The sequence below is a fragment of the Oncorhynchus gorbuscha genome, linkage group LG15 (assembly GCF_021184085.1).
Source record: "Oncorhynchus gorbuscha isolate QuinsamMale2020 ecotype Even-year linkage group LG15, OgorEven_v1.0, whole genome shotgun sequence".
Classification (NCBI taxonomy): domain Eukaryota; kingdom Metazoa; phylum Chordata; class Actinopteri; order Salmoniformes; family Salmonidae; genus Oncorhynchus; species Oncorhynchus gorbuscha.
Window position 1 is genome coordinate 54,588,121 of NC_060187.1, and position 15,983 is coordinate 54,604,103.

The 15,983-nt window shown below is 43.9% G+C and overlaps 1 protein-coding gene across 2 annotated transcripts in view; it reads left to right on the plus strand.

Annotated features, from left to right (window-relative positions):
• LOC123997515 (inhibitor of Bruton tyrosine kinase-like) overlaps window positions 1-15,983 on the plus strand; it is a 38,948-nt gene that overhangs the window by 9,368 nt on the left and 13,597 nt on the right. For both annotated transcript variants that reach the window (XM_046301846.1, XM_046301845.1), the window contains exons 3-15: window positions 940-1,036; window positions 1,222-1,346; window positions 6,773-6,883; window positions 10,056-10,226; window positions 10,600-10,717; window positions 10,835-11,015; window positions 12,005-12,128; window positions 12,458-12,635; window positions 12,901-13,054; window positions 13,258-13,881; window positions 15,078-15,164; window positions 15,370-15,452; window positions 15,767-15,804. In XM_046301846.1, coding sequence (XP_046157802.1) covers window positions 940-1,036; window positions 1,222-1,346; window positions 6,773-6,883; window positions 10,056-10,226; window positions 10,600-10,717; window positions 10,835-11,015; window positions 12,005-12,128; window positions 12,458-12,635; window positions 12,901-13,054; window positions 13,258-13,881; window positions 15,078-15,164; window positions 15,370-15,452; window positions 15,767-15,804 — 2,091 coding nt within the window. The remainder of the gene's footprint in view (window positions 1-939; window positions 1,037-1,221; window positions 1,347-6,772; window positions 6,884-10,055; window positions 10,227-10,599; window positions 10,718-10,834; window positions 11,016-12,004; window positions 12,129-12,457; window positions 12,636-12,900; window positions 13,055-13,257; window positions 13,882-15,077; window positions 15,165-15,369; window positions 15,453-15,766; window positions 15,805-15,983) is intronic.

Sequence of the window (15,983 nt, forward strand, 5' to 3'; positions counted from 1 at the left end):
CAGGTGCTCTTTCAGATGTGCAGCAATGTTTTTTTTGGACAGCAGTGTCTTCCGTGGTGTCCTCTCATGAACACAATTTTTTTTTTTGTGTGTTTTATGTATCGTTGACTTTTCAACCGAGATGTTATTATGTTCCAGAGACTTCTGTAAGTCTTTAGCTGAAACTCTAGGATTCTTCTTAACCTCATTGAGCATTCTGCACTGCTCTTGTAGTCATCTTTGCAGGATGGCCACTCCTAGGGAGAGTAGCAACAGGGCTGAACTTAATCTATTTATAGACCATTTGTCTTACCGTGCAGTGATGAACATCAAGGCTTTTAGAGATCATTTTGTAACTTTTTCCAGTTTTACGCAAGTCAACAATTATTAATCGTAGGTCTTCTGAGATCTCTTTTGTTCGAGGCATGGTTCACTTCAGGAAATGCTTCTTGTGAACAGCAAAGTCACATTTTGTGAGTTTTTTTTTATAGGGCAGGGCAGCTCTAACTAACATCTCCAGTCTCGTCTCATTGATTGGACACCAGGTTAGCTGACTCCTGATTCTAATGAGCTTTTGGAGAAATCCTTAGCCTAGGGGGTTCACATACTTTTCCCAACCTACACTGTGAATGTTTAAATTATGTATTCAATATAGACAAATACAATATTTTTTGTGTTATTAGTTGTAGCATATTGTGTTGGTATATTGTTGTGACTTAGATGAAGAGCTGATCAAATTTTTAGGTCCGATTTATGCAGAAATCCAGGTAATTCCAAAGGGTTCATATACTTTTGCTTGCCACTGTAAATGATTGGTATGTGGAGGATGACTTCCATTGGCAGTACTTTTGTTCTGTAGCTACTCTTTTCTTGCTTGCTTCATCACTGGCCTACAGCTAGGTGTAGTTAAATGGAAATAATATTGTGGCTCTAGTCTAGAATGGTGCTTCTGTGTTGCAGCATGGCGGAATTCTCTCCACCCAGGATAAGGAGGGCCTCTCTGTCCTGGACTTAACCATGAAGGACAGACCAGCACACGTTGTATTTACAAAGACTGGTGAGGATCGCTTATCATTTCATATCGATCTCTCATTTGTACTATGCATGATAAGGGAAAAGTGGATGTTTCTTTTAAGCACATAGTCAAGACCGTTGTCAATCGTTGTTGCCTACTTGTAGAAAATAGTGTTGGAAGTCTTGGCTGTGTCAGGCATTTTTACCAAACTTTTGGTTTTCTCTCAGACCCCACTGAGGTTTATACCTGGGGGAACAACACCAATTTCAGTCTGGGGCACGGGAACCAGGAGAGCAGGCATCATCCTGAGATTGTGGATCTGTTTTCCCGGACCGGGGTTTACGTCAAACAGGTAAACAAACCGACTACTATTTTTATTTATTTGATTTAACCAGGGAGGCTAGTTGAGAACAAGTTGTCATTTGCAACTGTGACCTGGCCAAGATAAAGCGTAGCAATTCGACACGTACAACAACACAGAGTTACAAATGGAATAAACAAAACATACAGTAGAACAAAATAAAAAAAAGTCTATATACAGTGAGTGCAAATGAGGTAAGTTAAGGAAATAAATAGGCCATAAGAATGTTGTGATTGACAGAGTCGAAAGCCTTGGCCAGGTCGACGAATACGGCTGCACAGTAATGTCTCTTATCGATGGCGGTTATGATGTCGTTTAGAACCTTGAGCGTGGCTGAGGTGCACCCATGACCAGCTCTGATACCAGATTGCATAGGGGAGAAGGTATGGTTGGATTCGAAATGGTCAGTAATCTGTTTAACTTGGCTTTCGAAGACCTTAGAAAGACAGGTTAGGATACATGTAGGTCTGTAGCAGTTTGGGTCTAGAGTGTCACCCCCTTTGAAGAGGGGGATGACCACGGCATCTTTCCAATCTTTGGGAATCTCAGGCGATACGAAAGAGAGGTTGAACAGGCTAGTAATAGGGGTTGCAACAATTTTGGCAGATCATTTTAGAGAGGGTCCAGATTGTCTAGCCCGGCTGATTTGTAGGGGTCCAGATTTTGCAGCTCTTTCAGAACATCGGCTATCTGGATTTGGGTAAAGGAGAAATGGTGGGGGCTTTGGCGGGTTGCTGTGGAGGGTGCCGGGCAGTTGACCGTGGTAGGGGTAGCGATGTGGAGAGCATGGCCAGCCGTAGAGAAATGCTTATTGAAATTCTCAATTATAGTGGATTTATCGGTGGTGACAATGTTTCTTAGCCTCAGCAGTGGGCAGCTGGGAGGAGGTGCTCTTATTCTCCATGGACTTTACAGTGTCCCAGAACTTTTGAGTTAGTACTACAGGATGCAAATTTCTGTTTGAAAAAGCTTGCCATAGCTTTTCTAACTGCCTGTGTATATTTGTTCCTAACTTCCCTGAAAAGTTTCATATCACGGGGGCTATTCGATGCTAATGCAGAACGCCACAGGATGTTTTTGTGCTGGTCAAGGGCAGACAGGTCTGGCGTGAACAAAGAACTATATCTATTCCTAGTTCAGATTTTTTTTGAGGGGCATGCTTATTTAAGGTAGTGAGGAAGGTACTTTTAAAGAATAGCCAGGCATCATCTACTGACTGGGTGAGGTCAATGTCATTCCAGGATACCCCGGCCAGGTCGATTTAGAAAGGCCTGCTCGCAGAAGTGTTTCAGGGAGCGTTTGACAGTGATGAGGGGTGGTCGTTTGGTCGCAGACCGATTACGGATGCAGGCAATGAGGTAGTGATCGCTGAGATCTTGATTGGAAACAACAGATGTGTATTTGGAGGGTGAATTAGTTAGGATGACATCTATGAGGGTGCCCGTGTTTACTGATTTGGGGTTGTACCTGGTAGTTTCATTGATAATTTGTGTGAGATTGAGGGCATCAAGCTTAGTTTCCATTAGTTCACATATAGTGTCGAGGGCACAGCTGGGGGCAGAGGGAGGTCTATAGCAAGCTGCAACAGTGAGACTATAGAGATCCAATAAATGTTCTCTTGAATTATTTTCAGTCTACGCTCTGTTCCGTTCTTCTTAAGTGGAGATGTTCTGCCTCTCTTTGCCACCAGCCATTAGCTAGTCACATGAGTCATTATAGGGCTTCCCCACCTTAAACACCCTAGTCTCCTGGGCCCCCCCCCCCCCCCACACACAGACTTGGCCTCAATTTATGGTTCACCAGGGGGATCCATCACAACAATGCTTATGTAAAAACACGGTTGTACCATCTGCGGCGTCTCCTGGATAACAGGCACGTCACCTGCCCCCACCCCCAGCACCTCCTGCAAAACAGACCCCCTCCTGGGATATTGCCCTCACAACAGGCTGCTCTCCCAGGAACAACGGGCATGTTTTGTATAAGTTGGCATTGTTCTTATTGGGTGGTTGTGTATAGTATAAGGGGTAAAATCACAGCAATGGTAACTGGCTATTATGAAGCTCTCTATTAACAAAAACTACATCAGGGCACCACTTTTGAAGTCTGGGAAACATATAAGACACACTTTTTTTGTGTAGTTACCTTTTAATTCAAGTGCACATGCACCGAGCACTGTTTCGCTAGCTGTGTTTCTCTGTAGCACACGTGATAGTGTTAGCAAAACAAATGCCTAATGCACTGATGAAAATAATCCTGAAATAGTTCTACCAGGTAGGCAGAGGCTACTCTTTAGTTAGTTATTGTTATAATTGATTAGGTTTTTGGGAAAGCCTTTCCATCTACCAGAAGACGGTTATCATTAGCATTGCTTATTTTTTTGGTGTAATGCGAATACAGGGGAAACACTGACTGACATCATTGTCCTCCTATCACTATGGATTTGGGAGATTTTAGAAATTTAAATATCAGGAGTGAGCTGCTGAGTGAGAGGGTGAATGAATGAGAGGAGTAGGACAGGTGCACTGGGCTTGGGTTCTGTGTCTGGCTTTGTCTAGCCCAGCTCTGCATGGTTTAACCCACGTTGGCCTTATGTGCGATCTGCTCTACAGTGTCACTGATGGCCATGCGGAGGCTCTTACTGTGACTATAGCTATTGGCACCAGACTGCACCTGTGTCACTGCCCAGTCTGTCTCTCTCTTTAGTATAGAGCAGGGTTCTCTAACTGTTGGCCCCTTGTTTTATTTGGCCCCCCAAGTTTTCAGAGATAAAATTAGTTTTCATTGTTGGACATAAGACTGTAAAAACACCAGGAAATCCGCTCTAATTGATTTTAATTTAAGAAATCTGTTCCAAGTATTCCCACGCAAAATAGTGACGTCATCGTATACAAATTTAAGCAAGGTTTGAAATGATTGTTTTAGTCAAACACTATCTTTTGGGCATCTTGCAGTCAATTTGCAGTTTACAAATGATTTTTAATTACAGTTGAAGTCGGAAGTTTACATACACCTTAGCCAAATACATTTAAACTCTGTTTCACAATTCCTGACAATTAATCTTAGTAAAAATGTCCTATTTTAAGTCAGTTAGGATTGCCACTTTATTTTAAGAATGTGAAATGTCAGAATAATAGTAGAGTGATTTATTTCAGCTTTCATTTCTTTCATCACATTCAGTGGGTCAGAAGTTTATACACTCAATTTGTATTTGGTACGATTTGCCTTTAAATTGTCTTACTTTGGTCAAGCATTTCAGGTAACCTTCCACAAGCTTCCCACAATAAGTTGGGTGAATTTTGGCCCATTCCTCCTGACAGAACTGGTGTAACTGAGTCAGGGTTGTAAGGCCTCCTTGCTCGGACAGACTTTTTCAGTTTTACCCACACATTTTCTATGGGATTGAGGTCAGGGCTTTGTGATGGCCACTCCAATACCTTGACTTTGTTGTCCTTAAGCCATTTTGCCACAACTTTGGAAGTATGCTTGTGGTCATTGTCCATTTGGAAGACCCATTTCCGAGCAAGCTTCAACTTCCTGACTGATGTCTTGATGTTTCTTCCATATATCCACATTATTTCCCTTCCTCGTGATGCCATCTATTTGATGTGCATCAGTCCCTCCTGCAGCAAAGCACCCCCACAACATGATGCTGTCACCCCTGTGCTTCACGGTTGGGATGATGTTCTTTGGCTTGCAAGCGTTCCCCTTTTTCCTCCAAACATAATGACGGTCATTATGGCCAAACGGTTCTATTTTTGTTTCATAAACCAAAGAACATTTCTCCATAAAGTACGATCTTCGTCCCCATGTGCAGTTACAAACCATAGTCTGGTGGCTTTTTTATGACAGTTTTGGAGCAGTGGCTTCTTCCTTGCTCAGTGGCCTTTCAGGTAATGTTGATGTATAGGACTCATTTTAGTGTGGATATAGATACTTTTGTTACTGTTTTCCTCCAGCATCTTCACAAGGTCCTTTGCTGCTGTTCTGGGATTGAGTTGCACTTTTCGCACCAAAGTACGTTCATCTCTAGGAGACAGAACGTGTCTCCTTCCTGAGAGGTGTGACAGCTGCGTAGTCCATGGTGTTTATACTTGCATAGTATTGTTTGTACAGATGAACGTGGTACCTTCAGGCGTTTGTAAATTGCTCCCAAGGATGAGCCAGACTTAAAAAGCTTAAACCAAGTTAATTCTTCCTAAAGGATCGAACAGCTGAACAGACGACAACATGTTTACAATGGTGGTGGTATGTGGATTCTCCTCTTCTCTAAACACTACTTCTCTGTTAGGCAGGAAATGAAGTGACGCGGGCAATAAACTCTTCCTTAACGTGACCTGACCTCAACCCCCTTCATCACTAATCCACTGCTCTCTCCATTTTTTCAGTGCTTCCACGTGATCATTAACTTCTGGTGTAGACCTAAACCTAATCACTTAACATTTCAGTATGATACCTGATAATTTACCCTATTCAAAGTTTAGGAGTTAGAACCCAGAATCCAGCACTGGTTTAGAGGGCGTTGAGAGGTCTGAGGAAGAAACCTTGTAAGGTAACTTTGTATTTTTTTTTAGGTAATGTTCTAGCGATCTGTGATATAACGTTGTAAAGATGTAGACCCTAACTGTGGTTAGAACCATTTTCCAGCGGTTATTTAGACTTATGCTAGGGAATGCAATCCTATGACATCGGCTCTAGTGCTCTGCTACAGCTCATGATGTCATAGGGTGGCATGCATTCCTAGTTTACTACAGATTTTGACAAAAGTCTTTGGGTTAGATACATTATAGATATATCAGATGTCATATTGAAATGTAATGACAACTTTTGAGTTTCATAATTGTCTTCTGGCAGGTTTCTATTGAACTTCTATATTTTATACACCTTTTCATGACCTGGGCATTTTCATGACCTTTGCTCAGTTGGGAGCAGACTCCATTTCAAGACCTCTCAGCGACCTACTGGTACCCCCTACATGGAGCAGAGAGCCTTTGTCCTCAATGCTACCTGCTCACAGTTCAGCAGGTGCTGGGTGTTAAATATTTAATCCAGTATGCCATGCTTTAATTAAATGAGCCACGGGGGTGTGTGTGTGTGTGTGTGTGTGTGGGGCTGTCTCGTTATCAATGTGATACTCGGGGAAACATCCCTTTCGCCCTATTGCGAGCTGGAGGGGAGTGATGCATTATTAATGATGTTTACTTTTCCACTTGTGCCCCGGCCTAAAGTATCACCACTATTTGACTATTACTACGAGAGGGCTTTGGCCACGGAAATGGAAGAAGCACACAATCAACAATCAAACATGCTGATGTCTTTGAGTTCTTGTAAAGAGAATTTGACAACGGAGCAGAATTTGTCTCCATGAATCGACCTACGTTATTGATGACCCCAAAAAAATGTGTTTCCTTTCCTCTCAGGTGGTGCTGTGTAAGTTCCACACAGTGTTCCTGTCTCAGAAGGGACAGGTGTATACCTGTGGACACGGGCAGGGAGGTCGGCTGGGACACGGGGACGAACAAACATATCTGGTGAGAATACTATACTGTATTGCAGGGGCAGGACCAAGTCATTGTTTTACAAGTCACAACTTACTCTTAGCACTCAAGTCTCAAGTCAAGACCATTAAGTGTCAAGTTTCGAGTCCTAAACAATTCATAATGTACTCTTCACCAAATGTAATACCATTTCATATTTTTAACAAGAGTAATAGTTAGTATATTACATTTACGCAAATCATGAATGCTTCTAAAAATATATATTACCCTTCCCCCTCCCCCAATAGTGTATTACTATCGAGGATCGCTATGGGGTGCAATCGGGCGATGTAGGCTTGTACACCATCACCCAACCTTTGTTTTAGGAATAGCAATAACATCAGGCAGGATTTAGGCTACCAACTGCCTAGCCAGTTGTTGCTCAATCTTGGGTACAATGATCACGTTCACGCACTGACTGACTCTGGAGGCTCATTGATTAAACGTTATGTTAGCATACATGATACACTAGTAAAGTAATCAAATATATACAGTGGGGAGAACAAGTATTTGATACACTGCTGATTTTGCAGGTTTTCCTACTTCCTACTTACAAAGCATGTGGAGGTCTGTATTTAAAAAAATCATAGGCACACTTCAACTGTGAGAGATGGAATCTAAAACAAAAATCCAGAAAATCACATTGTATGATTTTTAAGTAATTAATTGCCATTTTATTGCATGACATAAGTATTTGATCACCCACCAATCAGTAAGAATTCCAGTTCTCGCAGACCTGTTAGTTTTTCTTTAAGAAGCCCTCCTGTTCTCTACTCATTACCTGTATTAACTGCACCTGTTTGAACTCATTACCTGTATAAAAGACACGTGTCCACACACTCAAACAGACTCCAACCTCTCCACAATGGCCAAGACCAGAGAGCTGTGTAAGGACATCAGTGATAAAATTGTAGACCTGCACAAGGCTGGGATGGGCTACAGGATAATAGGCAAGCAGCTTGGTGAGAAGGCAACAACCGTTGGCGCAATTATTAGAAAATGGAAGAAGTTCAAGATGACGGTCAATCACCCTCGGTCTGGGGCTCCATGCAAGATCTCACATCGTGAGGCATCAATGATCATGAGGAAGGTGAGGGATCAGCCCAGAACTACACGGCAGGACCTGGTCAATGACCTGAAGAGAGCTGGGACCACAGTCTCAAAGAGAACCATTAGTAACACACCACGCCGTCATCGATTAAAATCCTGCAGCGCATGAAGATACCCCTGCTCAAGCCAGCCCATGTGCAGGCCCGTCTGAAGTTTGCCAATGACCATCTGGATGATCCAGAGGAGGAATGGTAGAAGGTCATGTGGTCTGATGAGACAAAAATAGAGCTTTTTGGTCTAAACTCCACTCGCCGTGTTTGGAGGAGGAAGAAGGATGAGTACCACCCCAAGAACACCATTCCAGCCGTGAAGCATGGAGGTGGAAACATCATTATTTGGGGATGCTTTTCTGCAAAGAGGACATGAAGACTGCACTGTATTGAGGGGAGGATGGATGGGGCCATGTATCGCGAGTTCTTGGCCAACAACCTCCTTCCCTCAGTAAGAGCATTGAAGATGGGTCGTGGCTGGGTCTTCCAGCATGACAACGACTCGAAACACACAGCCAGGGCAACTAAGGTGTGGCTCCGTAAGAAGCATCTCAAGGTCCTGGAGTGGCCTAGCCAGTCTCCAGACCTGAACCCAATAGAACATCTTTGGAGGGAGCTGAAAGTCCGTATAGCCCAGCGACAGCCCCGAAACTGGAAGGATCTGGAGAAGGTTTGTATGGAGGAGTGGGCCAAAATCCCTGCTGCAGTGTGTGCAAACCTGGTCAAGAACTACAGGAAACGTATGATCTCTGTAATTGCAAAAAAATTACTTAAAAATCATACAATGTGATTTTCTGGATTTTTGTTTTAGATGCCGTCTCTCACAGTTGAAGTGTACCTATGATAAAAATTACAGACCTCTACATGCTTTGTAAGTAGGAAACCTGCGAAATCGGCAGTGTTATCAAATACTTGTTCTCCCCGCTGTAGCTGTCGGCTATATTAGCCACGATTTACCGTTCTTTGTGCAGCTTCAAATGTCGAACAAAGTTGGACATTGTTGCGCCTCCGTCTAATTTTCTTACCACATGTTTTGCAAGTTGCAATCCGTTTTTTGTTGATACAGCGTAGTCTATATATCCTAAAATAATAATTTGGGGTATCATTCTTCCAAGGGCTCCATCTGAATTCACCCGCCGACATTCCTCCACGCACAGCTTTTTCTTAGCTGGCACAATTTGATTGGCTGCTGTCCGATTCAAACTGTAATCCGTTAAATGAGGAGTTTTTTTAATCGCATACTTAAAAAAAATGATTGGGCTTGGGAAGGGTATCAAGGCTCAGGGTCGACTCACAAGGCTCAGGGTCGAGTCATTGGTGTTAAAGTCATGTGACTCGAGGCCACGCCTCTGCTGTATTATATCTGACCTAACATCATTTATTGGTCACATACACGTGATAAGCAGATGTTATTGCGGTTGTAGCGAAATGCTTGACCTACTCCGACTGTTTTGACCTGTATTATAATAATTCGCTTGGTGCTTACATTTTGTCCTTTTTCACATGTATATTCTACGCGCGTGTGAATTGGTTATGTGTTTTTTTTTGTTGCATATCCTACTCTCCCTGAGACACCCTTGGAGAGGGAGTCATGACCAGGGATCAGCCATTATTGACAGCGACTCTGGAGCAATTAGTGTTAAGTGCCCTTCTTAAGGGCACATTGACAAATTATTAACTTCGTTGGCTTGGTGATTCGAACCAGCAACCTTTCGGTTACTGGACCAGCGCTCTTAACTGCTAGGCTACCTGTTGTAATGCTGCCTGTGTTCACATGCTTCTAGCTTGGTTAGCGGTAACCACTCCACCCTGAGTGTACCTGGGGTTTAGTTGCCGCCTCCTCTCTCTAACACCATTTTGTTAACCTGGGTTCAAACAGTTTTTGATATGTTTGAGCTTGTCTGGCACAATGGAACCAATGGGATAGTTCCAAAAGTGTCAACTTCAATATTGCCCCATTTTTGAAGGTACTCCAGGGCAGGCTCAAGCAAACGCTCAAAGTATTTGATATATTTAAAAAGTCAAATAGGGCTGTGGATTTTTGGGCTCATGTGCCGATCTGTCAGGTTCCTCGAATGGTGGAGGGGCTCCTGTCTCATCACTGCTCCCAGGTGGCTGCAGCCAAGGATCACACAGTGGTGCTGACCGAGGAGGGCTATGTCTACACCTTCGGCCTCAACACCTTCCACCAGCTGGGCCTGGCTCCCCCGCCCGCCTCTAGCCACCTGCCAAAACAGGTAAGAGAGCACCTGGCCATCATAGCAAGGCAGCTAGATGGGGAGTTTTCCCTTACCATGTGACCGGAGTAGGACAAGCTAAGGAAAACTCCTGGGGTCTCATTTATTATGACAATTGCATAAACAAAATCAATGCAAGAATACTTACTGCATAAATTTTGTTTTCCTTTTCAATCAACTTAAACTTATGTAAATGCTGAAATCAAATTGACAAAGTGTTTTATATGAATGATTTATGAACGTGACATTCACGGCCCCTGGCCCCCATCATAAGGCAAACATGTACACAGAGCTGACACTTGAATGTGTGGCATGCTGAATTTGAGTTTGGATTGGTTGTTGACTGACATTGGTCTTGACCAATTGGATACAGGTATTCTCCAAGACCCTCAAAGGCAGGACTGTGATTGGTGTAGCTGCAGGGAGATTCCACACAGTGCTGTGGACCAGGGAGGCTCTCTACACAGTGGGACTGAATGGAGGGCAGTTGGGTAAGTCATTATGACTGGCAAAACATGAAACTTGAAGCTAAGCCACGGCCACTATAATGATATGCTCTATTATTCCCCTACCATTATACATGGTGATGATTGACTTTTGATATCTAGGCTACCTGATGGACCCAAACGGGGAGAGGTGTGTGACCACGCCTCGCCAGGTGTCTGCCCTCTACCACAAGGATGTCACCATCGCCATGGCAGTGGCCAGTAATGGGGCAACGTTGGTGGTGACAGAGAAGGGAGATGTCTACTTGCTGGCTAACTATCAGTGCAAGAAGTTGGCATCCAGGTGACTTCACCGATAGTGGAGAAGTGACTACCAGGGTTGACGTCAATTCCATTTCGGTCATCTCAGGAAGTAAACTGCAGTTCCAATTTCTCATTGAGGAGAATTGTAATTCAAATTTACCTCCTGAATTGACCGAATTCCAAATGACATTTCCTTTATGATAGAGATGACATTAACCTAAGATCCCTCAAATTAGCATAATACAAACATGTCAGTTTAAGCTAGAGATCTGTTTTGCATTGGATGCGTCACAATCCACAGCCTCTGCCTATTTCTTCTGGAGCATCCGACCAGTTTGTGGCCTACAAAATATTATGTCCACTCTATGGAAAGGTTACTCTCACGAACACGATAGTGTTTCCTCTACGACCCCCACAAGTGTCTTAGGACTCGTCTGAAGTCTGTATAGCCGGTCTCCCAGCTTCTGTCTGTAGTGGCAGAACAGTTTGGGCAACATACTAAATTGACCCCTCTGTGTAAAGCTGAGACTCATGAACGCATCAAAAGTTTGGGGTCACTTAGAAATGCCCTTGTTTTTGAAAGAAAATCACATTTTTGTCCATTAAAATAACATAAAACGTATCAGATATGCAGTGTTGGCATTTATTAATGTTGTAAATGACTATTGTAGCTAGAAATTACTGTTTAAAAAAAAAAAGGAATATCTACAGAGGCCCATTATCAGCAACCATCACCCCTGTGTTCCAATGGCACGTTGTGTCGCCTCTTCACTGTTGATACTTGTGTTGGTGTTTTGTGGGTACTATTTAATTCAGCTGCCAGTTGAGGACTTGTGAGGCATCTGTTTATCGAACTAGACACTAATGTACTTATCCTCTTGCTTTTCTGTACACAGCGTTGTACGGGATCTTCAGTTTAGACTCATGGGTTAACAGGAGATAGAGATCGTGAGAGATGTGATAATTTTACTCAGTCACTCGCTCGTTGTCAACTCAGTTTTTCTTTCCCATGCCCGATGCCTCTTTCAGACAACTGAACATCCGGAAGGTCCTTGTGAGCGGAGGCAGCCTGGACCATCGTGTGGACCCCCAGGTCCTGAACGAGGGAGGTGGAGAGAAGGTGGCCATCCTGGCCCTGGATGAAGCTGGGCGGGTAAGGACCAGCTGGTTCCGATACATTGAAAAATACCAAATACTTAGTAGTGACTAGCTACAGCCAGTTGTTGGTGGATTCTTAATGTTCACTCCATATGATCACCTCAAGCCAATGTATTTGAGTCATCGATCATCTTATCCCAGTCTTTCTCACGTTGTTTTTTTCTGTGTCTGGATGTTATGAAGTTTGGATGATGTTTGTTGATCTGTACGGTCTTGTATGTTTATCCAATGTATTTGTCGTCCCCACTCACTGACGGTGCCTTTCTAATTGTCCCTCTGGATTATTAAAGTTGTATTCAATTGATTTCCGTCTCCCGCCATCAGGTGTTCTGCTGGCGTTCAGTGGGTGGTTCGGTGAGACAATGCAGGTGGGTGTACGGGCGCCAGGTGTTCATGTCGGACATTGCCCTGAGCAGGAACAACATGATGTTTGTCACACGGGAAGGGGAGGGCTTCAGCGGACAGTGGCACGGCGAGTACAGGAAGAGTGTGGAGAAGAAAGGTGAGATGAGAAAATGGTTTACTCTCATAGCTTAGCTACGACATAATGATACTATCAGTATTTCACACTTTCCTCCTTTACATATATGGTGGATGATAAACTTCATGAATTATGGAAAAATAGTAAACAAGACTTGGATTCAAAAGTAATTTTGTTTACTATTTCTCTGTACTTGTGTATCATCCAAGACAAAACAGTTCTGATTTATAAGTTGGAATCACTGCATCGTAATTTGACTGAAGCGTTTTCCCCTTGTGTGCTTTAGAGGGGAGTGTGGAGGTGTGTGGTCACCCAGAGGGTGGAAGTGTGTACGAGCGAATCCGATTGGAGAAGCTCCCCTATGTCCACCGTGCGGTCAGCATCACCATGGACTCTAAGGGACGCAACTTTGGAGTGCTGCAGTCGGACCCCAAAACCAGGTACTGTTCCTCTCTGTGTTGTCGCTTCTTTAAAACATTTGAACTATGTCGTCTTCATTAGGCCACACTGTAACAAAGTTTTGAAATGGACAAGAAGTGTTTGTTGGGTAAATTCACATAAACAGGGATGTACTAACTCATTTTTGGAGCATTTTGTGCCTACTGAACAAAATGTCTGATTTCTCTCCTTCCCCCCCGCCCAGCCTGTATGAGATTCCCAGCGTATCTCCCTCCTCCTTCTCCCAACACTTCCAGAGCCTGCTGGAGGAAGCGGACGAGACGGATAGTATTCACGACGTGACCCTGCAGGCCGGAGACCGCACCTTCCCCGCCCACAAGTACCTCCTGTCCATGAGGTCTGAGTTCTTCAGGAAGCAGCTGGTGCTGGATGGGGAGGAGGGAGACCGGGAGGTGAGGAGGAGCGAGGATGCGGTGGGCTGTGACCTGCTGGTGGTGGAGACGGTGAGCCCTGAGATGCTGGGGCACGTCCTGAAGTTCATCTATACGGATTCCTGTGATCTGCTGGTGCAGGGCCACTGTCCTCGTGTCTTCGGCCAGAACCAGAAACAACAGGAGCAGGAGCAGCTGATCAGCAGCCTGCAGGACCTGGGCTTCCATGAGGGCAACTTGAGGGACCGCTCGGCCCTGGATGTGTACCGCTCGCTGACCCCCTCGGCCCGAGGAGACGGAGACAAGCCCAAAAGCAAGAGTACCAAGCCTGGGAAAAAAGGCAAGGGAGGCAAGGCTGGAGCTGGAGAGAAAGTCAACCCGGTCAAGACCTTACAGGGTGTAGCCAAGAAGCTCGGCATGGGCAGTCTGTCGGCACGGTGAGGACTGAGTTGGTTATGATTGTTGTCCCCCACGATGAAATCGGGTAGTGTACTGTGAGTCTGTCTTTGTCCGTAAGTACGTTCGTCACACGCGATATCTCAGACCGCTCTGGCCCGATTTTTGACAACTTTGGTGAATGATGTCTTGCCATAGAGATCCAGCATTTACAAAATTATACTGATTGGCCAGATGGTGGTGCTATAAAATAAGATTGAAAATGCCAAGTTTGAAAGTTAATGCACCTCACCCCGGTTTGACCTAAAGTCATGAAATTCAAAAACAGGTTCCTATCCCCACAAGGAACAAATTTGCCTCAGACACATAAGGTCCGCCATGATGGATACTCTGTCATTTAGAATTGAGTGAAAAACACTTAAGATGCTCTTCTGGCACCGAATGATGAAATTTGATATGTGGCAATCAATGGAAAAATGTCTCTTAATGCAATATTTTTTAACTAGTACCTGAAACATGACCAATAAACATTCAAATCAAATTTATTTATATAGCCCTTCGTACATCAGCTGATATCTCAAAGTGCTGTACAGAAACCCAGCCTAAAACCCCAAACAGCAAGCAATGCAGGTGTAGAAGCACGGTGGCTAGGAAAAACTCCCTAGAAAGGCCAAAACCTAGGAAGAAACCTAGAGAGGAACCAGGCTATGTGGGCTGGCTGTGCCAGGTGGAGATTATAACAGAACATGGCCAAGATGTTCAAATGTTCATAAATGACCAGCATGGTCGAATAATAACAAGGCAGAACAGTTGAAACTGGAGCAGCAGCATGGCCAGGTGGACTGGGGACAGCAAGGAGTCATCATGTCAGGTAGTCCTGGGGCATGGTCCTAGGGCTCAGGTCAGTTAGTGAAGCGTGTGGGTGTCGTAGAGCAAAACCGAGAACACCATTTGTGTTCAAATAGTTTCTAGCCACAACTGTTTTGACACTGCGGACATTTCGTGTCTCCTGGTCTGACAAACACCTCTGTAGCTCTGCCATCTTCCATTGCAGATGCGGAAGGAGGACCTCGCCGGATGCGTTAGATTGAGACACAACCCCATGCACATAAAAGTCTAACTCCGTCGGATTTGGATAGCAATTTTATATTATGTTCAAATTGATTTCCGCACGGGCATTGACCTTAGGGTGGGGTTACTAACATGTAGTGTATTTTGTCAAACACATTCATTACAGTTTGGATGGAGTGAAATATGAAAACGGGAAGATCAATCTGGCGCGTAAGATGACGGCCAACAAGCCACGATGTAACCAGAAAAAGTGGTGAGTAATTGCCATGTGGCAGATTTACGTGAGAAAATATTGTGTTCATAGAAAGATAACTACTAGAATGGACATTCTAATTCAAGTCAATGTTCTGTGATTCTATTCAATTGTTGTGTCAGATAATCACGGTAGAGATAATGTCAGATGATCACAATAGCAGAGGAGATCTTGTTCCGTCTAAGCTGTATCTGTCTCCCCGAAGCTCCTACCTCTGTGACGTCACTCTGAGATCTGTGGATGGCAAGGAGTTCCCCTGTCACAAGTGTGTGCTGTGTGCCAGACTTGGTGAGCTTCAGTGTGTCAACATATTGTTGCTTTTCTTGGAGTGTGAGGGGTGAACGGGTTTGGGTTATTCAATGTTGTCGACATCTGACGCTAGATTTTCCAGTTGAAGCTATGTTGAAGCTATGGGGCCGGTTCTCCGTACACAGATTGAGCCTAGCCTAAAAGCATGCTCAATGGAAAATATAAATTGAAAATTATTTTTAATTAAGCACTAAGATTAATCAGTATCTGGGAGTTGATTTTAATGTCAAAAAATTTAATAGAAATGTCTTAGTGGCGGTTACATTGTAAACATGTCATGTATGTGTTTTCAGAGTACTTCCACAGTATGCTTGCGAACCCCTGGATAGAGGTATGTCGTAATGTTTTGTTTGTTATTTCAGTTTTATCAATCTATTAGTTTATACAAATGATCAAATGTCTGTTTTAGTTGCTGGCAATTGGAGGTCTTGCTCATTGTACGCGAAAGCTTCCTTTTAATATTGCCATGAGTAACTGTTGGCTCTGAAAACGTTGTCTCACGTTGTGCTT